A 26,474-nucleotide genomic window follows, 5' to 3' on the forward strand; every position below is an offset into this window, starting at 1 on the left:
CATTTTGACATGCATTAACGAAAGTTATAAACGCATAGGGCCTCATTCCGAGGTTGGCGGTAAGGGGTTAACGGTGCCGCTAAAGATGCCGGAGCTGTCAACCCCTTACCGCCCCATTACGAGTCTGCTTGCGGGACCCAGAAAGGGTCCCGCTAGCAGACCAGGGTGCTAACAACAGGCCCGTTATTAACAGGCACGTTGTTAGCACCCTCCCCATTCCCATTGAACCCTCTGGGGGTTCAAATGGGAATGGGGATGGACCGTGTACGGGTTCCCTGAATGGGGAAATACCAGGCCCTCCAAGGTTGGAATGGCCCGGTACTTCCCCATTCAGGGAACGGACCTGGTTCCCGGAATGGAGGTAACCATGCCGCAAATTGCAGCATGGTTACCTCCAAGGTCGTAATGACCCCCATAGAGCCGTGGTGTAAATTGGAAGTTATCACTGAAATACCATTCTGTTTTTGAACTCTCATCAATACTGACATTTGTGGGAGTAGATCCAAGATCCTCACAGGTGAAATATCAGAAGGAAATTCAATAGTATCCATTGTAAATAGCTTTTACTGGATCTAGTTAAAACATTTGGGTGTTTAGTCAATTAATTACATTGATTCTGGAGAAGAAACAAGGGAAGGTCTGGTGTTTCAAAGAAAAAATATTTCAACTGAAATATAAGAACTTATTTATATAGTGCTTTTATTCTACAGTGCTTTACATAGAAAATGTTTATAAACAATGAGTACCCGGCGAGGGTCAATGAGCTTGTAACAAGCAAGTTCATCTGCCCTCACCGGGTCATTACCAGCCCGACAAAGCCTTTGTCGGGCAGGTAGCATCTGTGCCCTGGCTGCCATGGAAAGGGACTAATTATCACCCCAGGGGGATGACCCCACTGGCAGACTCTGTTGAAAACCAGCAAAAATGTTCAAGATGAAAATGGATTCAACTTGAATTTTCGAGTGGCCATTTGGAATTCCCACCAATTAGTTAGTATCTCTGCAGCTGTGTGACACAAAAATGCACTAGGTTTTAGGATTGTATATCTGGGAAACCTACATCATTTATGGAACCTAAGACTTTGCCAGCATAAAATGCTCTGGCGCAACCTGCCCCATCTAAAACAGGCATATGTTGCCCTGGTTTGTGAATCAAGCAAACCCTACAGCTTTACTAGACCTGACGTAAGTTGTGCTGAATTCAGTTGCGATGTTCGTGAACCCAGGCGAAGGTTAAGACCAGACAGTGGGGTAACGTACAGATGTAACTTTTCCCCCAAACATGGTTCTTTGTGAATCTGACCCTTGATCCTTCTGGTAGATCCCTGACCCTCCCACCCCCTGGTCCTTTTTAGTCTCCAGCACAGAAGCAGGCACAGGAAGTGCACAATGGAGAGGAGCAAAGTGGGAGATTCAGGAAGTGTAGTGGGCACTAGGCAAATTAGCTGAGCGTCCAATCTCTGCTGAGGGTACTAGGTAAATCAACCAAGTGACCTCTGTCTGGTGAGGGCACAGGTGAAATCAGTCAATTGACCAATGTCTGGTGAGGTCACTAGGCAAATCAACTGAGCGGCTAATGTCTGTTGAGTGTACTAGGAAAATCAGCCGAGAAACCAGTGTCTGTTGAGGGTGCTAGGACAATTAGATGAGCGACCAATGTCTGTTGAGCATGTTAAGCAAATCAGCCAAGCCACCAATCTCTGTTGAGGGTGCTTGAAAAATCTGCTGAGCAAACATTGTCTGTTTAGAGTTCTAGAGAAATCAGTCGAGCAACCGTGTTTGTTGAGGGTACTAGGAAAAACTTCCAATGAACCAATCTCTGCCAATCAACCAATCTCTGTTGAGGATACTGTTCAAATCAGCCGAGCAAAAGTGACCAATGGCTGTTGAGTGTACTAGACTATCCAGCAGGGCCACCAATGTCTGTTTATAGTACTAGTCATATTAGTCAAGCAACCAATGTATGTTGAAAGAAATATATTGTGAAAGAATTCAACATCAAAATCTAAAACATTTAACTATCCCAGACCAAAGAGCGACACAAATAATGTCAAATGGGGTTTTTCTTCTGTTTTACGGGGGGTAGGGGACCCACATGTAGTTATCTAGGTAAGGTTATTAACCAGTCATAGAAAGAACGCAATTATGTAGTCATCTTACGTGGCTCTATTGAGGTCGAATTTATGGCAGTGTTGTATGTGAAACATGAGGTCACCTCCATTCAGGTACTCCATCACGAAAAATAGGTTTTCCTGTAAAAACAAAACAAATGGGATACAAGTTTTAATTGAAGTTTAAGTATTTCAGCCAAAGTATGTTGTGTGCACTTTCATAATAGAAGTGATCATTGAATATATTGTACAAATTAACAATAGCAAGCTTCCAATGAAAGTAAGCACAGGTTCACTGCATGGTGTAAATAAAAGCAATGCAACAAAAACCATTGAGAAAACATATATGTTTGGATGTTATGAAGTCAAAGTTATGTAATGACTAAGACATTCTGTGCTAAATGAGGGGAGGACTGTAGTGAAGAACTGTGCTGATGGAGAAAGACTGTGATGAAGGAGAAGAATTATGATGAAGAACTGTGTCAAAGGAGAAGTTCCAAGATCAAGGAAAATGACGGTAAAACATGACAAGGACTATGGTAATGAAGGACATCAGTAAAGGAGAAGGGCTGTGATGAAGGAGAAGGAATATAAAAAAGGGGAGCACTGATGAAGAAGAAGGGCTGTGATGAAGGACTAACAAAGGAGACAGACTGTGACAAAGAAGGTCTCCAATGAAGGAGAAGGATTTACAAAGGACAAGGACTGTGAAAAAGGAGAAAAATTGTTGCAAAGGACATATGGCTTATGAAGGAGGATGACCCTAAGGAAGGAGAACTACTTTGATGAAGAAAGACTATGATGAAGAAGAATGTCTGTGATGAAGAAAAGGACTATGATGATGAAAGACTCTGGTGAAAGAGAAGGACTTTGATGTAGGGCAAGGACTGTGATGAAGAAGCAGGACTATGATGGGGTATTGTGTTGAAGGAGAAGAAAGGACTTTAACAAAGGAGAAGGATTTTAAAAAAGTCCTGAAGAAGGAGAATACTTTTTATGAAGGAATGTGTACAAGAAGGACTGTGATGAAGTAGAAGGGCTATGATGGAGAAAGATGTGTGAAGGACTGTAATGAAGACAAAGGAATATGAAGGAGGTGCACTGCGGTGAAGGACTGTGCTGCGCCAGAAGGATTGTGGTGAAGTAGACGGACAGTAACGAAGAAGAAATACTGTGCCAAAGGAGGACTGTGATGAAGGACACTGATGAAGGAGAATGAGTGGGATGAAGGAGAAGAAGGGCTGTGACAAGGGAGAAGAACTTTGATGAAGTAAGCTGATGAATTAGAAGGGCAGTGATCAGAGAAAAGGACTGTGCTGAAGAAAGTATATCATAATGAAGGAATGTGGCTACAGAGAAGAACAGGGATGGAGAAAAAGGGATGTGGCCGGGTAGAGAAACTGTGACACAAGACTGATAAAGAAATGGCCTGCTATAGAAGACCAATGAAGGAGAGGACTGAGATAAAGAAGCACTGTGATAATGTGTAAAGATTGACAAAAGACAAGTACTGTGAAAAAGGACTGTTCAGAGACTTATGAAAGAGAAGACTGTGATGAAGGAGAATGACAAAAAAAATAGGACCATGATGAAGAAGGACTGTGATGCAGAAGGACTGCAATAAAGGGCTGTGATGAAGGAAAAGTGTGGTGATGAAGGAAAATTATTATGATAAGCTGGACTGTGATGACGAAGAAGGAAGGATTTTGATGAAGGAGAAGTACTATGACAAAGGACTTACAAAAGAAAAGGACTGTGATGAAGCATGAAGACTGTGTAGGACTGTAATGAAGTATAAGATATTTGATGAAGAATGACGAAGGAGAAGGAATATGATGAAGGAGAAGGACTGTAATGAAACAGAAGGGTGTTGTTGAAGGATGAGGACTATGACAAATGAGGATTGTAACAAACGAGAGGAAAAGACTGTGATGAAGAACTATTGAAGGAGAAGCACTGTAACAAAGGAATGATGAAGGAGAAGTACTATGACAAAGGAGGATTGTGACGAAGGAGATGGAAGGACTGTGATGAAGCACTAATGAAGGAGAAGGACTGTAACGAAGGACTGGTGAAGGAGAAGGACTTTGACAAAGGATGTTTGTGGCAAAGGAGAGGGAAGGACTGTACCAAAGGACTTTGATGAAGTATAGGGTCTGAGATGAAGGAGAAGGATGATGAAGGTGAGGGTCTATGAAGAAAGAAAGGCACCATGGCAAACAAGAACTGAGGAAGAAGGAAGACATTTGACAAAGTAGAAGTACTGAGATTCAGCACTAATAAAGGAGAAAGACTGTGATGATGGACTGATGAGGGAGAATGAGGAAGAGGGAGTAAGATACAGATATATTGTGATGAAAGGATGTAATGAATAAGAAGGACTAAGATAAAGGACTGAAGAAGGAGAAAGATGGTTATGAAGGACTTTGAACGAGAAGAAATCTGGTGAAGGTCTATGATGAAGGAGAAGGACTGTGTAGAAGGACTGTAATGAAGAAAAAGGAATATGATGAAGAATGTATGTGATGAAGGACTGTGTTGCAGCAGAAAGACTGTTGTGCAGGAGGAGGTTTGTGATGAACGAGAACTATGAGGAAGGACTCTGATGAAGGAGAAGGACTGCTTCTCAACACACGTTCTCTTCTTTCCCCTTTCTTTAGCACATTGCTTGGCCACATGGCTGCACTTATATTTGGCAAAACCAAAAATGACAATATAGGCTGCATAAACTAAGCGGGTTGCATGAACACCAGAAGGAAAGAGAGAATTACAATGTATGCGTACACAATTTCAAATGCCAATATACACAGGAATATTTTGGCAGCTTTCAACTTAAACTAAACAAGGACTTTTTTTTACTGCAAAACGTTAACACCAAATATTGTACCTCAATTTCCATGTAACCCTCTCTATCATGCCATTAGAGTGTCAGAGTGTGAGAATCCATGCACTGGGCTCCTCCTGCTTGCATGCCTGAAACACAATCATTTTGGCCTTCCAGAAAACACAATGGCCACACTTGAAGATACACAAAACTATGCAGGTAGACTAATCAAAGGTCTAAAGTAAACCAATCCCCATACAACATAAGGATCTATTAAATTGCTGATACTCAAGCCGACTGTGGCATTGATCAGCCTTTGTCTCTCATATAAGTCACCTACTAGCTAATCAGCATTCATACTTCCAGCATGTATTCCTCTAATAACAAAGTTGTTCCAGAAAACAGATTAAAGACCATTTTCAAATGTTACCGACAATTTTGAAATCCCATCCGTCTTCAGTGTGATCCAGATTCTACCTAAATACTTCATGTCAGTCTTTCCTCACCTTTGTTGTTCCATCTGTCATCTCACTATCACTACTTTTCCCCCAAATGAAGTGCTCTAAAGCAGCTGATAAGAAACACGAGTGGAAGAGAAAAACAATAAATGCAATCGAATTAAAACATGAAAATGTAGGAAATGGAAGTTCAGACACAAGGAAGACATTTTCCCCAAAATATGTAAGCAAAATTAGGGTCCAGAAAGTGTTTTTTAGCTTGGCATGTCTGTATTTGATACAGCCTGCCAGAAGCTCGGTTTGGAGTTGATGTAATGTTTGCGATGTCATTGGCAATACACACTACATTGCATGGCATGATTTTGTTATTGTTGAAGATTGCTGAGTTATGACCTATCTGAAAATGCTATATTTTAGCTGACCCCACCTTTGTATTTGCTCTAAGCTTCTTTGTATTTATTCTTTGTATTAATTGATTTTGTGGATGACTCAGCTAGCCTTGCAATGCCGCCAAGCATTGTAAACAAGGGAGATGATGGAGTGAGATAGATTTCTTTAAAAAACAGTTGAGGCAGAAGTGTATCGATTGGCAGGATCTTAGACACAGACAAAAACTTCCCAGCAGAATGGTCCACTTGTCATGGTTGAGGTTGTATGCCAACAAGATTATTGCAATGTGTTGTATTCTGGTCTAGAGTTGAACAATCATCTATAAACTAGTTTTGTGAACTATTTTGTAAAGCAAGTATGTCCGGACCCCTTTGCACATCACTTTTATCAATGCAAAAATATTGAATTGGCCATATATGTTTTTCCAAAGACAATGGATCCTATTTCTTAACTTCAATTTTTTTTTTTTGTCGATGCAAGTCATTTACCTTTGAAAGGCTCAAAACCATGATGTAATTTTTAATGAAATCTGAAAGTGAAAGTAATTAATTGTAGTGTCTGGTTGATCATTACATTCATTAAGTACATTTATAGAAGCAGATGCCTTGAACAGGACACTAACCATTGACCTTATGTTCCATGAGAAATGTGTCTCTGTGCCATTAGGGTGCCTGTTAAAATGGTCCTTGGTTTAAGCAGCAGATAATCTGTTGATAATGATTTAGTTCACGCACACACGTTAAATGCATCAGAGAATTGCGCAACACAAAAGAGTGCATTAAAAGCGACCGTTGCAAATACATGATCAGTTATAACTCCAGAACAATCTGTTTGATTAACAAACTGATTATGGATCCGGATTCAGAAAAATAACATTAATCATATGCATAAAATAATATATTAAAATGTACAGTGCACGAATAATATATATATATTTATTTCAAGTACTCCATTATGCATGAATGGGTAGAAACATAAATGATATCTATAGTTTCGAAATATTATTATGAACCTGAATATATAATTCTCAACAGTCGAACATATCCATGCAGAGAATTATTTGAAAAAGGAATATTCCAGTTCAGTGCTCATTTCACTGGGAAAGGAGGTAGCTAGTTTGAAGCTACCCCAACCCCTTATGTCTCATCAATATGGGCCAAATGAAGAAAGGGGAAAGCCCTGTTGGGTGGAAGGAACCTATCAAAGGCTCTGTCCAATCCAAAATATAGCCTCAAATGATGCTGTGTAGCTGAAGTTTTCTGGGTATTTAAACTCAAAGACATATTAAGAAAGGAGAGTTGTTAGGACGACATAGAAGCAAGAAAGCCTGTCAAAGCAGAACGGATGCCAACGGGTTGTAACTGATGGAGACATCTCCCTAACAGGACCTTTTTCCCACATTGGACTTTATGCAGTGGCCTTTCCTCAAACAGGGGAAGATTACCTCAGGGGGATTGTGGGAGAAGGCGGACAGACTGAAAAAAGCATTTACCAGGTGGAGCTGCCTGAGGACGGTCAATGTCCATACTTGTCCCGGGACTTTGAAAGACCTCAAAAACTTAGCACCATGACCACAAATTATTTAGACAAATACCACAATAGTTATTTAAATACAGGACAGCATTTAAAATATTTTGGGGAACCCTGTTTGAAAGCTATATCACTGAATGGAGAGGTATAGCACAAGGCTTATGCTTTGATATATAATTACAATTTTCACCTTAGCTATAATCATCATAGAGCTTTTCTACTGTAATTTGGGATCCTTAGAGGCTTCAGACATCACAATTTGAAATGTGTAATGATAAATATTTTGATTGGTGTCTGCTATAGTCAACAAAATAAATGAAATCTATTCATTAATAAACACATTAGATGTGTGTTGTGTGAGGGTGATTCCATGAGAACAGCAAGTGGGTTAGGCTCCACTGTCTCAGCACTCCAAAAGTAACACTAACAATGATAAACCCAGGCCTTTACACTTATTTACAACCATTTCAACATTACACTAGATATTAAATGGTATTGATGCCCAACCTAGGAACCAATATTTTGACTCAGATAGTGCCCAACATTCTAGATTTAAAACAGTCCAGAAACTGGTGAACTGCTTAAGAACAACATATATCTCTGATGCCAATACTTTCTAATGGTTTCAGAAACATATAGGTGTATTATTTTGTTTCAAATTGTATTTTGAGAACTGCTTCACCTTTTTATTTCATGGTGAGGTTGGTTTTTAGGTGGACGGAACTCTATACCATAGATTGAAAATTATATAAAACAATCTGAAGGTGTGTGTCTAACTGTTTGTGTGTGAAGTACTTGCATCTGTTGTCTGGAATAGTCATTCATATTTCTTTTCGTTTATCAATATTTGTGTGATTATGAAATATACGTTGGATTTTAAATTTGCAATGAATGCATTAATGAGACAACAGCAGGCAGTTCACATTTTCCTTTCATCCTTTCAGTAGAGAAGATGCCTGTATTCATTTGATGTTTTGTTGGTGTCTTCCACAGAATTGTAAGTTGGGGGCCCACCTATAATTATTTGATGTATCATGTTCAATAAAACATAATATACAGAATAACACATCCTACTCCTTGGCCCAGATTGTGGAGTAGGATTGTATCTGTGGGGGATATTAGAACAGTGCTATTTGTTCAGAGTTAAGAACCAACCCGACTCATGTAAATATGCATTCTATTACACAACTCTACTCAAAAACAAAATCACAGCAATAAGCCCATATCGTAAATTGACACTCTAAAATGGGGTTTGAGTGGTTGTCACCACAACCCTACTGAAACGCATAATCTCAGCATCTATTCCTCATCTGGAAATGACACTCCAAAAAGGGGTTCAATGGATTACTAGCCCAACTCAACGCACAAATCAAATTAACCACATCAAACTCACATCCTAAAATATGGGGTGTGATGGATTCTCACCCCAAACTTTCTCAAACACAAAGTCATGACAATCTGTCCATTAAGACCCACATTCCCAACAAAAGCCAGACAGCTATCGATCTTGAGAGAATGTAACCAAACTTCATGAATGAGACTTCACAACCAGCATCCAAGCCGTTGTCCTTCATATCACTGCTTCCCCTGAAGGACCTGCAACAACCGCTCCAGTGTTTCTATGCCCATGACATCTTCCAACCCTGCTGCATCATCTACTGGCAGTGCACCTCAACACCTGACCCCAAAAAATAAATCCCTGGGGCCAGTGCAACACAAGCCATAAAAATACTTGACTCAGCATCAGTACAGGCAAAAAAAGAAGATACCAGGAAACCCATCTTCCCAAGCTAAGGCTAAGAGTGCAGTGCAAACTCCACCATTAAATGAGGCTTGCCCCATCTATCATGCTATTTAGAACACATAATTTAAACTAGCACCTGAATGGTTCATGTAAAATAACTCCCAAAGTTCTCCAGGATCCCCGGGGCTTCAAGATAGTCTATGTGCTTGATGTATCATCCAACACCCTTGGACAGGGCTCAGCTGCTCTCAAGCTCTCTATAAATACCAAAAGAAATACATTCATACACACACACATATTATAAAGAGTTCCGAGTTGTATCCAATCACATTGCCCCAGTTACCGCCACCCAGAGAAGGGAGATTGAAAACTACAGTGGGGTAGATGAGTGCCATGTGTGTAGGTGGTATCCTATTGGAGGATTGGAAGACCCAATGACCCTATGGAATAGTCCATGTCCTTCTGTTTGCAACTTGTGATATTATGGTTCTATGTGCTATTAACTGTTGTAGTGTAAATGGGGGCATTGCATTTTCATGAATACATTAGAGAACATACATCTTCAATTGACATTTGCCCTTTTAATTGATTTTTTGCATTTTTCATATTGCTTCCATTGTTTTACTCACAGTAACCTCCAGCCTCACACTTCCCCTCCTTGTCTTCCCTCCACATACCCACCCCCAACTGAATTACCACTCCTCACTTGCATCATAACTGTGCTTTCCATTATAGCAGAGCCCTCAACTGTAGGCAGTTGCCCCAAGGAAGGATTGATAGATTATTTACAATAGATATGCCCCCTCTCCCATGAAAAATTCAGTCCAACTGTCACATAGCCACTGACATAGCAGGCTTCCTCATGCCTTTGCAATATGCACTGCATGAAAGATACTTTGCATGATTTAAACATTCTTCAACCTAGCCATCTCTGCTTATCCCAGAATGCCATTTACTGTTTGCTCACATTGTATTGCTCCTTTTATTCACATGTTTGCGCAAACTATGGTCTTCCAAAGGGCGTTCATCCACCAAAGCGCTTCGAGGCCATACCAATGGCGGTAAGTGCTATACAAATATCAAATAACATAACATACACAAAGGTTGTTTGCTAGTTCTGCACTCCTATGCTAAGGGCATGGTACAAGGCTAGATTGCCCAAGAAAGGTGAATATCCTTCCTCCCAGCAAATGAAAAATACATTTTAGAGACTGCACAGGTAGGAAATGGTTCATATGTTTGTGGTGCTTTCAGGGGTTGGCCAACCTCCTCTCAGAATCCCCTTTTTATCGTCTTGGCCCCCTCAAGTGCCACTGCATCTATGCTTGTATCACACTATAAAATGCCAATGTGATTGATTTATACACTTGATTTGTTTCATGGGGAGTTGCAAGCAAAGAGAGAAGTAATTAGGGGAAACATAGCATAGTTGTAGCTACCCGTTTTTGAGGATAAGGTTTAAGTGGGCTAAGTCTAGACTGTGCTCAGTCTAGCTAAAAGTCAATGAAAATGAAAGTGGAAATACTGCTCTTATCCAGTAGATGTCACTATCATCCATATTTAGAATCTCATTCACTTTTATAAATATGTAGTTAGAACATTTGTTTTGTAACATTTTGAAGGGAAACTGTAATAGAGAATACAAAGTTTGAATTTTGCAACACATTATTAAACTAACATTTTTGGCGTTTGAATGATTTAATACAATTAAAGATATATAAGAATCATAGACTTCCTTCAAAAAAAAAGAAAAAAATGGAAACACGGTTATCCATATATTTCCACCAAAGGAATAATCGTATCACCGATGGGTGGGAAAGAGGAATCAAAATCAACACAAAGGAGAATAAATCCCTAAAACTAAACTATCACGTTCCTCAGCGAAGCACTAACTGTCCCAAAACCCCCAGGAAGAGCTATCCATAGGGAACAGTGAAGAGGGAGTCAGGATCCTGCCACCACCACACTCTCCTACTAAATTCATGACACGGCGGAAGGCCAGGAAACACCACAATCACCCATTCTATTTCGGACGAATCCCATGTGCACCTATGATTGACAAAAACGTTGAGAGCTATCCCCTCAGCCAGTCATACAGACCAGGTGCAGTACAGATCCATCCATGTGTGGATGAAGAGCCGCAGGCCATGGTCAGAGAGACCTATATGGACAGCCTGGACTAGAGCACTAAGAAACCATGTTGCTGACTTCGTTAGACACACCATGACATTGCAGCGTTAGACATGAAGCACACGTGCCGTCCGCACTTCGGGACACAAACACACACTCAAATGCATGAAGAACACAAGCGTACAGTTCTAGAGTTAGAGGACAGATACATATACATACTGTCATTGTTTTTTTTTATTTTTGCCATTAGCCAAGTGTAGCAACGCAGAAACCGCAAGGCACAAGAAATCCTGAGCAAAGCTTGCAGATGCTTAAATGTGAATAACCCTATGGAACTGCAGGAGCACCTATGGGACCAGACCAAGCCAAGTGAAACTAACCTATGGAAAATATAGTATAGCATGGACAATGTGGAAACCGCATTATAAAGTTTAGAGACTTGTGAGACAGGACCCACAGCCAAGGTCAAGAGATACGGAAGACATTCCAATCCCCAGACGACCAAGGCACTAGCTGCAGAAAAAGGGAATACATCCTCATAATTCAAAGCTGCAGAGCTCAATTTCGTGGTCTCCAAACACGTGATCCAGCTGAAGCAGACAATGAACAGTGATCAGTAGTGGGAAAGGAGAACCAGTCTCAGGCATACAGACATGATCTGCAACAAGTATGCAACACGTGTTGCGCCAAACAGGATAATATTATCGTAAGGCAAGGTGGTGCACACAAGTTCCAAAATAGACACATAGGGGCTCATTCCGAGATTGGTGGTAGTCATGGCGCTATTTGCGCCATGACTGCCACCAATAACAGGTCTGGCACCTGTGTAGTTCAATGGGGACTTTCCGGTGTAGTCCGACACTGGCGGGACCGGTAAGTCCCCATTGAACATGCCATTCCGCATTCCCATTTGAGCCCCCATAGGGCTCAATGGGAATGGGGAAGGTGCTATTTACGGGCCTGCTAATGTCAGGCCCATAATTAGCGGCCTGGTCCGACCAAACGTACCTTACGGGTCCCGTTAGGGGACCTCGGAATCGGGAGGTAGGGGATTACCGGCACTGGTCTCCTTACCGGTGCCCGGTATCCCCTACCGCCCGACTCGGAATGACCCCCATAGTCTCATCACCTTGAAAAGGTACACAGTGAGCAGAGAACCATTTTGGGTACCAGCCCTGGGGACGTCAGTTCTAGCCAATCACAGTTTAGTACCCTAGGGGTGGGTAGCAACGGGCAAGAACCAATGGTAAGTCCACAACACTGCAATAATGTTATAGTTAATGAATTAGGGATGGAACAGGCCAGCCACCTGACATGTGACGGCCAGTAGAATAACATCCATAGTGTCCAGTATAGGTGATAGAATACTCAGTACCCAACCACCGGCACCAATAGGTTTTCTGGAGAAAGGCCCAGGTTGTGACGAAGTGCTGACGCCATTTAAGGGTACAACCGGCCTGCGAGCCGAGGAAGAGCGAGATGTGCATGAATAAAGATCTGTTCCTGTGCTGATCCCTGTTGGTTTTGTCGGTAAAAAACCACAGTTTGAACTTGCCGTTGACTGAGTCCTTCGTGTATTCTGGGGGAGGGTGTTGCGACCTCCAAGTCTGCAAACTTCCAGTATCTCTCTGGTATACCTGGGAGTTTCCCCCCAAAAACGGTGATGTGTCGTCTATCTAAAAGGCATAGGGAAGAGAAGCCAAAGCACCTATGCTAGACCAAAAACTACAAATAAATAAACAGACAAAGCATCTTGGATATATTCTCCAAAAAAATGTCATACCAATATGTATTGACCACAGCCAGCCCCACTAATGGGAAAATATTAGCTACGAGGTCTCACCCTGTGTCAGCCAGATGCTCGCTGTTAGGAATCAATGACTTAAAAATCAGCCTAACATGTCAGGACAAAAAAAAACGCCTTATTCATTCAAGTGGGGACTTTCCTATTTTAAAACACCCTCACTGGAGTGTGCATTCAGATATCATCCTATTGCATGAATCACCATTGTTCTATACATATGCAGCCAGCACTTCAAAAACTAAAGCGACAATTCACAAACTGGATTCCTGGAGTACAAATCAAAAAGGAGATCCTATCAAGGTCGACCGGTTTCAGTGACAGGCAGCTATTGTGTCTCCTTCTTCAGAACCAGAAAGCGTTAATGTATGCAGAGTAAATCAAGGTGTTTCAATGCTTTACAATGTCACGTTTGCCAGACTCATACACATCAGCAGTCTTAATGTACTGCACAGACACTCTTATAAGTCATATGGATAAATGGCATGTGAACTAATACGAAAGGCCATCTCTCTTCAACTAGAGCAGGTCTTGCAAGAGATGACAAGCGAGCAGCAGGAGACGCACGATCATCCAACGGCACCGCGGGATAGGAAAGCCTGCAGTCGCGTCTCGCCCGATCAGAAGAAACAAACAACCGACACATTTTGATTTAATTCTATTTCTATATTTGAACCAATGCGGTCTCCGGGCCATGACATGCACAGAAGCCAGATTGATTTTGGTGAAGGATATTGGTCTTTTCCAGATGTATTTGGACCTTGGTTGAAGCCATTTTGTCAATAGCCTTCAGCAGAAAAAGTGTGTTAGTAATCGGCGTAGGCTATTGGGTTGTTTTGATCTGCACCGAGTTTCTTAGGGAGAGGAATAACTACTACATGTTCAAGGCTATAAGGCACAATTCCATGTCTAAACCAAGAATTCACAAAACGCACCAGGAAGGGGGTAAACATTTTCAAATTTGGTTAAGCATATCTTGATGGTAAAATCAGCCTGAGACATGATGTAGGGCGCATTGATTACAATGTTTTAAGCATTTCTTTTTCTGATATCTGTGAACATGAAAAATTACTGGTTTGCTGGTCTTTGCCCTATGTGTGTGAAGTCCTGTCAGTGGTGTGTTGCTTCAGTGAATCCAAACATTTTATCCTGGCATATGCAATTTTATTTGCCAAAGCCAGTCCCCCTTGGAATCTTGTACCATTGTGTGCTTGCAGGAAACCCTTATGTTAGATCTCCCTATAATGGAGGGTTATGAAGTGTATGCCAATAGAGCCAGGCAGGGCTTAAAGGGTCACCCTTACGGTGGGTTCCTCACAGCTGTGGAGCACAATGAGGCTATTGTTGGGTGACATATTGAATCTGAAAGGAGTGACATGTTGGTGACTTTGCTAATATGGAAAGATCAGGTCTGGAGATCAGGTTGAACATGCCTCAAAAAATGTCTCTTGTTTAATATTATTTTAACCCTACTAGTGCCTTGCCGGATACATTTTTTGTTGAATTTTCGTACTTCATGCTTGGTAAAACCACTGAAGAGGGAGCATATACAATTGTAGTTGGTGATCTGATCTCTGAATGTTTGGATGATGAGTGCTACTGGAAGATGGATAAATTTGGGGTCTCTGGAAGAAAGAGAGCAAATGGACTCTCAATCCGGCAAGAACTGGCTGCATGGAACTTGATCCCCCTCAATGCTGCATTACAAGGAGACATTCCCCCAAATGTCTCCTGGCATAATAACCAGTGTAGATCGACTATGGATTATGTGTTTGTATCATTAGACTTGCAAGCCAAAGGAGGATCCCTTTAGTTGTTAAAGTCAGTTTCAAGTGACCACACTAAGGTGGTTTATGCGGTCCCAATAACGAGTCTTAAAATAAATGCTGCATTGAATTTAAATTTAAACGTGATGATTAATCCCAGGGATCATCGTGTGAGATGGTGTCAGAAAAATTGCATTTCCATTCAATGGGCTAATTGAGTCTCAGTATAATAGCACCGGAACACTACTATGTAATCCCCTGGAATTTGAGCCCATCATTTGTTCTGTTGGGAGTATTGTGCCAATGATTTTGTTAGAAGGGGTTTCTGCTTCATCGCATAAACAAGCCTTTGATCTTGAGGTACAGAAGAGCAAGAAAGAATGAACAAACGAATATAAGAGTACTGCAAAGAAAAAGGGCGCTTCCAACAGCACAGATGCGTTATCTGAAAACCAACTTCAACAAATGGATGCATGGACATACATTCTTAATGTTGATCAGTGACACTGAAAGGATGTTGAGTCGCATTTTGGGTAATCGCCACAATAGCCTCTGGTGTCTGATTAAATGAATAGGAATTGATTCCTTTCTGTAAACACAACCAATAACAGAGACGATTTGGACTAGTCAGTTCAAGGAATTATACACTGCTGACAAAGTAAGTAATCCAACTACCTAGAGGTGCTATAGTTGGTTGAGGGCCATTAACTGTGCAGTGGATGAAATAATATATCTTATTAAACAAAGTAAAAAATCAAATGCTGTGGGGCCTGATGGTCTGGCATTAAAATTTGATGTACTCTTGTGGGCAAAAATCCTTTCAGCTTTGTTTGGTGATTTTCTATCAACCCAGGTGATCCCTTCCTCCTGGAAGTTGGCAGTTATGAATCTAGTGCTTAAGGGGAGGAGGGCAGGTTCTCCCCTTTAAACTAATGACGCTCGCTGTTGGACGCATCAAATAACACATTTTCAAAAATGCTATTATTTGAACTGCAAACGTGGGCCTCTAAATCAGATAACCTGGACACCTTCCCAGCAGCATTCAAGAAGGGAGTAGGAACAGCTTTAAATAGCTCTGTAGTCGCCTTGTTGGATAGACAAGTGAGGGATCAGAAAAGTTTATTGTATCTTGCATTCCTAGATGTAAGCAAGGCTTTGATCGCGTGAATCGTGGAACCCTGTGGAAAGCGATGTTTAACTGTGGTTGCCCAGTCACTCTTTTTGGTATTCTGGTTGCATTGCATAAGGATACAAAAAAAGGGTGAGGCTTGACACTCAGGGGACTTGCTCGTAATGTGTAAAGGTATACCGGAGGACCGAGGTTCATGCTACACAGTCACCATTCAACAGAGTGCCCAGGCCCAATGAACCCTTCCCCAGTAATGACAGAAGACTCAGCCAAGGGCAAGTTAGAACTGTCCTTTATTTTCCATAACAGACAGGGATCATACAAGAACACGAAATTTCCAACAATTACAGTTCCTGGGCTCGTGTCATGGGCTTTGTTAGGAAGAATTCTCCAGAATGGCGAATTTCCCTTACCTACTGAGTCCCTCAGCAGCTTTGCTGGATTTCTAGGGTTTTTGTTTCTCACCTGGTAAGAGTGTGAGCCTTTTTCCCACTCTTACATGTGTTTTGCTGTGTGTGTTTTAACATTCTTGTGTTCATAGACTGTGTAGCCTCACCTACTCCATAGGCATAATTTTTTTACTGTGTGTTACAAAGCATCTTCAGTACAGTGACACAGGGTTATCCTTTAGACTTACCAACTCAGACTCCATTTTCTGGGACTGACTACTGTCTCCCAGAACATGTAAAGCTGCCATTGACTTTATTAGTATCTTTAAAATCCACAGACCCAGTACAAACTATCTTACATAGAGTACTGGAAAGTGTTAATACTTATCCCTTTTGCCTGTTTCTCTTGGAGCATTGTTTCGCTCCCTTTTCATCAAGACTTGGCTGGTGGCCGTGGTAACTACCTTATTTTTCTTACCGCGGTTATCTTAAATAACCTTGGTATTGTTTTAGGCCATCTTGGTAGCCTCGAACTTAAACCCGCTGGACCATATACGTTTTATACGGTTCCGGCTGGGTTTATTCACCATTTCTTTTTGAAAATGTCTTTCTCATGTTTTACTCCGCTCGCGAAACCAGGTTTGGTTCCTTTGTTCACCATCTTTTTGCAGGCTTCTCCACAGAAGCCCTCCTTAGGCGCCTGAAAGTCTGGGTAGGCAGGATGTGAGGGAGGGGTTTTAGGACCCCTGCCATGGGTTCCCTTGGTATTCCAAGCCGCACTCTTGTTTGATTGGCTAGGTGACTGTCCTGTCAGGACAGCCACCCTCCTGTGTGATTGACAGCCAGGCTGTGTGAATGGGGGAAAACTGTATAAAAAGCAGGTCTCTGGGATTGGTAAGGCAGAGTCGCCACTGGAAAGAAAAAAACCAATGAGGAGCTGACAGAAGAGGACCCCTACAATGACTGAACCACCCGGTGAAGCCCTGCTGCAGGTCCAAATCTTCAGACTCCCGTGACAGAGAAGATCTACCAGGAATCCTCTTCCCCTGAGCTGGTGGGGCCAACCAGTTCGCCCAAAGTGCAAGCCAGGACTCCCTCCTCTGGTCGAATTTGCTGTACAGAGCTACAGTGAACTGGATAGCCAGGAAGGTCGGACCCTGCTTGTGTTTTAAGGAGCGCACCGTTTATTTGTTGCTTTGCTCTGCTGCTGGTTTCTTCCCTGGGCAGTGCAGGACCCTCCAGTTTTCCTACTTCACGTCAGTCCGACAGTCGCTTCAGGAACCATGAGCCTGCAGGACCTGCCAGGAACATCCGCCTCAGCTACAGCTTCTTCTGCATTTAAAGGTACTCTGCAAATCCGGTTGTTCGTTTAGTCCAGCCGCGATGAAGGTGTGCAAAACTTTTTGCCAATCTGAGTGTGTGTCCTTCTCTACTCTTTAAACTAACTTTTCTGCCGACCAACTTCGTCCGGAACTCTTGGCAAAGACTTAACCGCGAACTACCCTGAACTGTGTGATCTTGAGCAAAAAAAAGACTTTTGTCCTATTGACTTTGGCCCTAAGCCTTTTTGATTTGATATCATCACTGTAGTTCCTCTTTCTAGATTGCCCTGCTTACTCACCTGTTGGTGCTGCTCAATTTGTATCTAACTTTGTCTTTCCCTCCCTTTTTAAGTTGTTGGAGTGCCATTTTGCTCACACTTCATTTTTTTAGCTTAACTTGTCCAGAATCTATTGGGAGTGGTGTGGTGTATTAAGAGTGTGATTTTTCAACTGCTTTACTTTAGTGAGATGTTATACAACTGATGTGTAAATAAATGTATATTCTTTTACTCAGAAACCATGAGTCAGTGTTTGTTTGAATCATAGTAATTGCTGTCCTTTGTGTAACGATTGATACTGCTCACTTGCTCTCGAGATAAGTCTGGCTGCTCAGCCATCGCTACCACTTTACTGTGTAGTACAGGCTTGTACCAAAGGTGAATTTGTACTGTCACGTTGTCACTTGTAGTCTTAATTGTGTGTGGTGTTCCCAAAGGGTACTGCATATAATTCTGCCTAACAGGCTTTTCTTACCAGATGTCGTCATTGCCTTTGACCTCTCCCCAAAAAACCTAAGAGCCCATTCTATTGGGTTGCTGGGGTGTTAGTGCCTAAAGAAAGCACCTATAGGTGTTAGCTAACTGATCCTTCCATGTCAGGTGGTCTCACCTGAGACTTCCCCAAAAACAATCCATTACATTGTTTCAAGGTTGCAGGACTACCATTGGCCCTTGCCCTTTAAACTCCACCCAAAGATTTGTGCTCATTGATTGGCTGGAGCAGGTCTTCTTTGGCCTGGGACCCTGCTCTGTTCTCAGTGCTCTGTGTACCTTCTCAGGGTGATGAGAAAGACTGTGTGTCCCAATTTTAGCCACTGGTATATCCACCTAGTCTGAGAGAGTGCCTGCAGCTTTCAATGTTTGTTGGGTAACACATGTATCAGTTCTTGCCTGCTTCAATGGGAACAGCTTCTCTTCCCACCATGGGTAAATGGCTATTGTTCTGCTCGGCCGCATCACGTGGGCGAGGAGTGAAAAACTGGGCTTTTGGTATGCAATTAGTGAGGAACAGCGATTTTGTCGTCTATGTAATGACCAGGAAATACCTGAGACGGCCAAACACCTGCTGACTGAATGTCATGTTATAGACAACGTAATTAAATATTATGTTGGTAACTATGTGAACAAGTGGGAAACTATCGGGGAGATGTCCTTTTGGACACATTGCACAAACACTGATAGTATGCGTTTGTTTGCTGCCCTTTATAACATCTGGTTGAAGGTAGAAGTCAAATTGGGTTTATCACTATAAGGGCCTGGGGCACAGCCATTATAAGTGTATGCTGAAAGGAGGCATTTGAAACATCTCTTGACTGGCTATTTTTAGCTTCTATTAAACTTGTGATGATATCATTTAATATGAAATGGAGTGATATATACAGCTAAAGATAGCAAAAGGATCCTGAGTGGCTGTTTGACGGTATGTCCTAAAAAGAAGTTTGATGGTAATTATGAAATATGTTGCTTAAACTGTGAGATGTAAAATTAAGTTTTCAAGTTTATGCCTTTTGTTTGGTATAATGTGTTTTATCGACATATTAGCATAGTTTATATCTCTATATTGTTTATATGTATTTTCTTATGTTGCTATGTGTAAAGTTTATTATGTAAACTAAACCACATTAAAGAAATTATTATTAGTGAGGATTTTATTCTTCTATTTTGCAGGTGGCTCCTTGCCCCTGGAGTCAGGAATGTTCCACCTGCCTTTGTCCTTGGTTGCAAGCAATGGCCCTTGGCTTTGTGCTGCAGAGTCTGTTCCTTGTTCTGAAGCCTTTGGCTTCATGCACTTTCACTACAGTTGTTCTATGGTTAGGATTTCTCTAAGTCTATATATGTTATTGTATTTCTTTTTCTTGAGGTTAGAAGTAGTATTCAGTTTTTCCAGGTTCCTTATATGTCCCTGACCTTCCATATGGTTAGTTGCAATAAGCGGCTGCAAGCTTGTTTGTGTGACTCTTGCTCTCTTGCGTTTCTGCGTTTCTGCAATTGGCTAATGAAAGAAAATAAGAGACTTTCGACAGTATGTTTATGTATCTGTCCTCTATCTATAGAACTATCTATGCATGTTCTTTGTGTGTGCATGTGTGTCCCTGTGTAACTTTGTGCTGGGATGTGAGTTTGCTTTGTCTCTAATGACGTCAGTACAGCGGGATATTTATTGTTAGTCAAGTGTTGAGGCACCTGTGTCCGCGAAAGGAGTCAGATGGATATTGTTTGAATGGTTGTGTAAGAGAATATCTGCTCACAAATGTAGGATTTACTGGCCCTCCTAGGGGCTGGTCAAACAGTGACTGGCACATTTCATTTCTCAGTCTTTGGGCTGTTATACGTATAGGGGTCACAAGGGATATTCCAGGGACCCTCTCTTCAAATGGATTGACACAAATCAAGGGGTTCACCAATGGTGCCTTGGCCCCCTTTTTATTTAATGTTCATATTAAGGACATGGGTACTTGCTGGGACTCAAAATGCACCGATCCCCCTGTCTAGGACATGCAAAAACTTGGTATCTGAATTACGCAGACGATACTAGCATTTTTGACATTACTCCAATTGGAAAGCAACGGGCCCTAGACAGTATACATACCTATTTGTTCAATCTGGAGCTCAATCTAAACATCTCAAAATCTAAAATATTGATTTAAAATGCAGAGAAATCTAAATGGAAATCTTTTAAATGGAGCATTTCCAATCAAATATTAGAGGTTGTCAATGGTTTTAAATATTTGGGCAGTTTCAGATATTTTGGCAATGTACAAGGAAAATAGAGAAAGATTTCAAACGTCTGTTTCTCAGGTGGCTCAATTCAACTATAAATTTGGAAGATTTTCAGCTTTACCAACTGTCAAATCTTATGGGCAAAAATGACTTCCTAAATTGATTTTTGGCACTGAAAATGCTAACGTTGATATTCCTTGGTCCAAATTAGAGGCACTGCTATGGAGGAAAGTGCTGTGCCTGCCCAGTTCAGTCCCAATGGCCGGAATTAGGTATGAGTTAGGATTATTACCCTCCGAGATGTTTGTGGAATGGATGGTCTTGCAAATATATGCTTAGACATATGGAAATATATGCTTATATGCTGTGACAGACTTGTAAGATCGCGGCGAAAGTGAAGTGGAAGCCTGTCTTGTTTCGTATCGATCATCTGATGAAATGCTCTAGAATAATAATGAATTGTAAAATCATATTTTTTGATCAAACAATAAAAAAATATATATATATATATATATATGCTTAGATCTTGTTGCCTCCTCAGGCCTCCCTATATGTTGATTTAGCCATGGAATTGAGTGGAGGCACAAGTAAGTCACTTTTGAATTGGCAGTGTAAGTGTGATGATCTGCTGGACAGGATAGCGTCTTCTGCCGAGGAGCTTAGTGTGAGCCCAAACAAAGTGAAGCTAAAATTGTACAGATATGAATAGATTAAGAATAGGGTTGCTGTAATGAAGTATCAATGTTTTAATGATCATTTTAATTGGAGTATAAACATTTTTAATGTCCTGGCACCATATCTGAAAAAAAACCTCAAGAAATGTCATATTTAGGGTTTTAAGACCAAAGTTTTATTTATTACCAACATTGGATGTTTTAGGGATGCATCTAAAGTCTTTGATTGATCAAAGGTTATGTCACCCTTGTGGTATTAGTACAGAGACCCTAAGACATTTATGTACTGATCGCCCTGCTCTCATGAAACTACAGTACTAGAAATTGGATAGATTCACACATAACCTCGAGGGGGCGTGTGTAGAACGGTTATGCGTCTGTATTTTAAACACTAATGACATTTCGTTATTAATTGCCGTTTTAGATTAGGCCATGCATATGGGGGCACTGTGGGAGGCAGGACATTATAAATCCGACCCTTGTGCCAATGATGCTACCAGCCATCCCCAATCTGCTTGAGACTTTACTGTGTTCACGTTCTTCTGGCAGATTTTCACCTGCCTCTCCTCACCTGTCATGCATCCAGATGTAACTTTCATCAAAGTTCCAACTCCTCCCCCTTGGGGGACCCCGTAGTGGGTCTTGGTTATTTAGTTAATGTGGTATATAACATGTTTACACCTGTCTTGGGGTCTGTGACCCCCTCCCTCTAGTAGCTCAAATCCCAAGGGGAGAAGGTCAGGGCCTGCTTCCACTAAGCAGTTCCTCACCAGTACTGAGTGCCGGTGGAGAATCACCCAGTCGAGACAGCGCTCTTCTATGAACCCCACTATCCTGATGTCTTCAGGGTCAATACATCTAAGCTTGGGTGAGCAGTGGAGAAGTTGTAGAACATTTTTCTTGTTCATAATCAAGCCGTTTCTTTCTGGGATCAAGCGCTCAATCGAAACTTGCAAATTCTTGGCCTCCAGAGGGGACCATTTGAGATATTCTTTCCTCTATTATTTTTGGGTGCTTTGCGGATCAGTTCCATTTGGAGGGGATTACCACCAGAGATATTTTTTACGCTTTGCAGTAAGAGTCTTATTTGCTCCATAGTGTGGAATGTGGGGGTCGATTTGCACATCCCCATTTTTGCACTAACTTGCGGCGATGTGCGTACTTCCTTCTCCGCATGTCTGCCTTGTGAAGTGGCCTGGCCTGATTCCTTCTCTCCCAAATCATGCTGTGTGTTAGATTTAACTTCCCCCCTCCACGACCAGCTCATCTGAATACTTCGAGAGATTCGCCGTTTATCTGGTACTTCTTGGTTTTTTCTTAATTTCTTCCTTAATTTCATTGTCCATTCCCTTTTGATTGGTTATGGAAAGGTGAATCCCCGTCTGATTTTTCACATATTTGTGTGGGTTCGGGAGTGTGAGACTGTTCAAGAAAGCTCTTGAACCACTAGGATTGCCTTTTTTTGAAGAATGTTGATTTTTAGGCGTTTTTCTTTAATCACCGTCAATCTTTTTCCCTTGTTCACCCTGTATTGGTTTTTCAAACACTGCAAATCATTTTTTCTCTTCAGTCTTGATAGCAGAGTATTGGTTTCCCAGCTCCGATTCTTCGAGGTTATCCATAGCAGTGGTTTCATCCCAGGTCTCTGCACTTGAGCCCTGGGTTGGCCCTTGAACTGATTGTGGGCCTATGTTCATCTCTTTTGATGTTGGCACATTCATGATCTTCCTGCCTTTGGACGATGATCTTCTGGTGCTCCCACAGCACAAAAACCTTGCTGCTGGATTACTAATCATCCCGTGCCACTTATCTCATTTGAGGGAGCTGGAAGGCGCTCTATGTGATTTTGCTCCACTGGCACGCCATCATTCCTCAGGAATTGGTTCTTTGGGCTATTCTGGTGCCTCAGCCATTTAATTTGCTCCCGGATAGATTTAATCAACGTAGTCCTTTCGGCCACCTCTCCCTTCACAAGGTCAAAGAACCTTGCGCTGTTACCATGGCCTCTTTATCAAGCCCAGCTTGAAATGATCCGACAAATGATTCCAAGAATATTAGTTTTGTATGGGACATCGCCAATAAGGTGGCCTGATCTTTTATGGTATGTTGCAGGGTCTCGTACAGGTTCACTGCCACTACCAAGGCTGCCATGACATGTTCTGAAGTTGAACTTGGTCCAGCCCCCCTGTAATCTGTGCTTCATTCATATGCGACGGACCCCGTCCCAATAGAGATTGATTGAAGCCCTCAAGCTCGTCTTCGACATCCGGCAAATCAGGGAAGTGAGGCAGTTCTTTAAATACTTTGTTTGTTTGATGGTATGCAAACTTGAACCCCCTGCTAATGCTAGCTGCGCTGTCCACCATAGAGGAGCGACCCAGTTGTTTTCTGAATGGGGCTGGTGATCAGGTGTTCACACCAGCAAACTCACTGAGCCTTCTCTGATGGAAGCATGTATAATTTAGGAATTCTATGTCATGTGTTAGTTTGTTACTAGAGCAGTGTGCTGCAGCTCTAACATAGTACCAAGGTAGGCCTAGGCGAGACTGCCATCTGCGTCGCGTCCAGTGTAGGCAAGATAGCCTAAACAGGAGAGTCCGGCCTATTAAAGACAGCCTTAAGATATGAAGAGTTCTCATCACATATTGAATCTACCATTGATGTTGGACCTCCACTTGTCCTTGTGTCTCATGCTCCAGATCTGTTCGGGCTCCATAGGGCGGGGTGTGCCAGAGTGGCATTCCTTCAATATTGACCTTTTCCATAAGCACTGGCACATCCCTTTGCTTCATCACTTCAGTAAGTTTGGAGACGAATTGTTGTGAAGACTCCATTATTCATTCTTCCGCTAATGATGGTGCCCTCGTGTGTGGTACCTAGGGCGGTACCACTCTGTCCTGCAATCTTTCATCCTCCCAGTGTAGTATCTTTCCCTGTGCTGGTTCTTCACCTCCTTCACCTCCGTCACCTCGGTGTACAGCCTCTTTTGGAATCTTTGGCAAAAGTGAGTGTGGCTGGACCATCATCCCCATGGGTGAGAGCAACGGGCTTTGACTCAAGTTGTGGAGAGTCACTTCCTCCTGGTGCTTTGCCTGGCACCTGGTGCGGGGAGCCATTGGAGCCATACTGCTGATGTGTTGTTGCATGGCTCCCTTACGAGGAGTCAGTAGGTATGTAGGCAAGGTAGAAGTATGGGATACCAAAGTTCAGTGTATCAATGAAAGGAAAGGCTCCCCCCTCTTACTCTGAGCAGTGTGTGACAGTGACACGTTTAGCACACGCAGGAAGATGAATCCTATCTTACGGGGTGGGGTGGGGCGTTCCTGGGTCCTGGAACCTGCACCGGGTGTCAGACCTCTTTGAGAACTTTTTGAGGCAGCAGGGAAAATGTCCTTTCTTGATGTCCCGATTCCACCAGAGTCCAAGGGTCTTACACTGTCCCTTTTCAGTTGTTACTAATGGGGAGTTAGTAACATTGCACATGCCAGGCGCGCGTCCCACTGGCTCCCCGTTAAAGAACGGATTACCTTCAAGACGTTAGCTATAACTCATAAGTGCCCGGCGCTCACAATACCCCCTAATTGTCAGAGATAATTGTCAGAGCCACCTCCTCCAGACCTAAGAGAGCTTGTCACGCCAATCAGCTGTGCATCCCTACAATAAAAAGGGTCAAAGTAGGTGGCGCCAGCTTCCCTCACATTGCTCCTAAACTATGGAATGCCCTACCTAATACCCTCAGGGCAGAGACCACACACATGTCCTTCCAGAAATCCATAAAAACCATGGTTTTCAACTAACCCACTCCTTCCTACATCACTCATCGGCCTAGGTCCCTCTCCATCCGGCCTTGTTGCAACATTTGCATTTTGCATTCCCTTTCCACTCTTCGCCACACCATTGTCATTAAAATGTTTGTTACCTTACTGCCAGCAGGTTCACAATAACCATGTACCGCAGTCAGGCTGTCTCTTTTTGCCTCCCCTGTTTCCTCCCCCAGTTCTTATCATGTAACAAAGTAAGTCTGCTTGTAACAGCGCCACAATGCCCGTGGGCTGTTTGTGTGCTATATAAATGTAAAAAAAAAAAAGTAATGATTAATAGCGGTCCGCGCTCAACACCCACACTGACCCCTGTAGCTTCTCCGGAATTTCACTTTGGTTTCGGACCGGTAAGGGAAACCAAAAGCACGCAAAAAACTAACTCTCAGTACACAATAAAGGCACAACCTGAATGCAGAACCACAGAAAAATACAAGCAGCTCACCAAGCCCCCAAAGCAGCAACATTATTTTGTTTTTGCCTCTTTCTTCCTCCCCTTTCGATGTTCCTTGACTGGGTTTTCTTCAGGTGAAGACGTAAGGAGCCTTGAGAAAGGCAAGCGGTCTGGAATAACTGCAGTGAGCCCTCAGCCCCTGCAGCCCTGCACGGACTTCAGGGACTGCTATCCACGCAACTCCGCTCAGCGGGTGGCTGGGCTTTCAGTATCTGGGTCCCAGGGACTGCTACTCACGCCACTCTGCGTCACTCCGCTCAGTGGGTAGCTTGCTTTTAGTATCCGGGTCTGCCTCCAGGCAATAACCAGCAACGAAAGACTATTGACATAGAGTAGCTGCAGGGACTGCTACTCACACCTCTCCGCTACGCAGGACGTTCTTTATTGATCTAGCTAGGATGTGTGCCTCATTTGTGTGGAGTGGACAGGTTAGGGCGAAATGGAGTCGTCTTACACTGCCTCATGAGGCCGGTGGTCTTTGTTCCCCGGACTTTGAATTGTACTATTTGACGGCCCAAACCCACTTTTCAAAATACTGGCGGGATCAAGATCCAAGGCCCCCACATGTGAGATTAGAAAAATTCCAGGTGGCCACTGGACCACTGGTGCAATTAATGGCAGGCAATAGGTACCACCGCACACACCAATTAGACCCAAGTGAGCGCCACACAAGTAGCGTGGAAAAAATTATCACTCCGCAGTGGCAGCATCACAAAATATAATAAAGAAATACCTCTATGAGGAATAACCATGTTGAATACCACCCTGGATAAACTGATAGCAGCTCACTGGAGCGCTGTCGGCATAGTGGAGCTGGGGGACCTGTATGTTGCAGGTAATTTTATCACGTGGGACACTATTAAGGAACATATAGGAGACACACCTTTACAGCGATTCCAATACCACTGGGTCCGCTCGGCGGTTGCATCTAGATGG

At 42.5% G+C, this 26,474-nt stretch overlaps 1 protein-coding gene across 1 annotated transcript in view; it reads right to left on the reverse strand.

The window, feature by feature from the left end:
• PRKCQ (protein kinase C theta) overlaps positions 1-26,474 on the reverse strand; it is a 450,885-nt gene that overhangs the window by 53,763 nt on the left and 370,648 nt on the right. The window contains exon 12 of the mRNA XM_069629668.1: positions 2,160-2,251. Coding sequence (XP_069485769.1) covers positions 2,160-2,251 — 92 coding nt within the window. The remainder of the gene's footprint in view (positions 1-2,159; positions 2,252-26,474) is intronic.

Source organism: Ambystoma mexicanum, chromosome 12 (genome assembly GCF_040938575.1).
Source record: "Ambystoma mexicanum isolate Mex_15411 chromosome 12, UKY_AmexF1_1, whole genome shotgun sequence".
Taxonomy (NCBI): domain Eukaryota; kingdom Metazoa; phylum Chordata; class Amphibia; order Caudata; family Ambystomatidae; genus Ambystoma; species Ambystoma mexicanum.